We start from the raw sequence: 2,111 nt of genomic DNA on the forward strand, positions 1-2,111 counted from the left end.
CTTCTTGGAAGCGCGCAAACAGGCGAATGACATCCTTAAATATGCTCACTTTACTGGGATCATCGGTCCACCGTACTGCATCGTGGGAACCGACGTCACCGTATTCTCCCCCTTTTATTTTTAGGTTCCCCGCCACACAGTATCCGAAATTCAACACTCCACCACCCCATGTGAAGTTGCGATTCAAACAAACATCTTCCAGCAAACCTCCGTCAGCCGTCCGCATTAGGTTACATCCTCTGTTCTCTCCTTGCTCAACAATACTTTCCGCACCCAAGCTACTGAAGGAAATGGATGATAACACTTCATGGAGTTGCAAGCTTTTCTGTGCCGACTCTTTTACACGTGAATCCTCAATTTTGTAAAGGGTTTCAGGTCCAATTGTTCCGTCAAAACATTCTTGCAAGTTCTTGTGTTCCGCTGGGATATTCGTCCCTACGCTTATGCAAAACTGTGATGACCCGCCTGCTGCCTGTGCAAATACAAAAATCCATTCTTCCAGTCTTCCGGCTGCTATCCCAGCTGCAGCTGCTGCTAACGCGGATGCGTTCCTCATTTCCTCCAACTCCTGCTGGAATGTAAACTCATTCCTCAATACTGTTTTCAAAAGTGTCCTGATGTCTTTACAATCCTTCTCGCCAGAAGGCACTCTGTTTCGCATTATTGATAGCTGCAACTGGATGCTTCTCATTTTCAAATTTGATAGTTTTTCCGTAACCAGCACTCTCGCTGTTTATTCTGTGCCCTATTCCTTTAAGATAGGTCGATAGCCCACAAACTTTATTAGCGGCGGTTGCGTTTAATGCATTCCTTTCATAATAATATGCATATGTTTTTTTCCCAAAAGCGTCAACAGCACAAACCAAAACCTCATCCTTATCACATTTTTAAATTATGCTTTTAAAATTTTCCGCTTTGTTACTGAGTAAAAAAAAATTATTCGTGCTATGGGTAACATAGATTACCATATGGCGGCAGCACAGAAGAATACATGCTTAGTATTATTTCATCTTATCCTATCAAGATTTCATTCAAATGAACACCACTGACTCACAGCCGTATGTAACAACGAAGCACCTCCCATAACATTTCCCTCAAATACTCACTCAACAATAGGTAACAGCAACGGTAACACACACGCAACCTTGGTGCTAAAACAGCTTCTTCATTAATAAATTCATGTTGTTTGTAGCAAATTTGAGTGGCTGAATATCCAGTACAGTTTATTCTATGTTATTGATTCCGTCTGTGTTTGGCATAACCACCCATCAATTCTTGTGGCATAGCCATATGGTATACTTTCGTCTCAGTCCACTTCTGTTGCCGGTGCCGTGCTTCATCTGCTGGTGCTCTCCACGGCCTTGTTTACGTTCTGGGAGACATTTGCACTTGGAGGTCCGATTGTTTATTGGGTTTTGAAGTAGGTTTCCAGATGAAATCATTTTCTCCAATTTTGTTGCCGCCACCAACATTCCCAACAACAGCAAACTGTAAACCAAAAATCCTCCAAAAGCGCCGTTGCATCTGCAATACCCACCCATACACAGGGCAGCTCACCTTCACCATCCAATTTCATTGCAGATGGCATTTCTGAAAGCGAAGCAGCAACGCCCACGTGATTTTTAGTATCAACTCACCAGTATTGTTTGTCGTTATTTTTCCGTTCTCCCGAAGCACCTTGGCGATGCAGCTTCATCCTGCGTCGTTCCACCGCATATCAACCATCAATAATTTTCAGTATTTTTGTACGGATTCCCGAGCACAGCCAGTCTCACGACGATTTTACTGTCTTGCTTCCTCCTCCTCAGCACCCCTCGCGGGCACATGCTAATCAAACACCTCAGCACTCTGCGTTATTCCCCCACCCCACACCGTTTGGGCCATTTACACACGCTCTCTACGCGCTCCAAACCTTCGCCATCCTCGCGCACGATGTCCAGTTACCGTTTCCCTCGCCACGTTTTTCCTAACCATCACAATCTCCAATCATGCTAATTCCACTATTTCCTCAAACCCCTTCACTCTTCCGTTGCACCCCTTCCCGTCGCATGAAAAACAACACACCAGCCCTCTAAAATACGCTCAGCCCGTCCCAGAGAGAAACCTCAATG

General features: G+C 44.8%; 1 pseudogene across 1 annotated transcript; it reads right to left on the reverse strand.

Moving 5' to 3' along the window:
• Position 1: 1 nt before the first annotated feature.
• TEOVI_000187900:pseudogene lies at positions 2-874 on the reverse strand (annotated as a pseudogene). Its single transcript is given in 3 exon segments — positions 2-718; positions 720-830; positions 833-874. Coding segments are annotated over 3 exon segments (870 nt in total).
• Positions 875-2,111: the final 1,237 nt, after the last annotated feature.

This window comes from Trypanosoma equiperdum, assembly GCF_001457755.1.
Source record: "Trypanosoma equiperdum strain OVI genome assembly, contig: ctg_445, whole genome shotgun sequence".
Classification (NCBI taxonomy): Eukaryota; Euglenozoa; class Kinetoplastea; order Trypanosomatida; family Trypanosomatidae; genus Trypanosoma; species Trypanosoma equiperdum.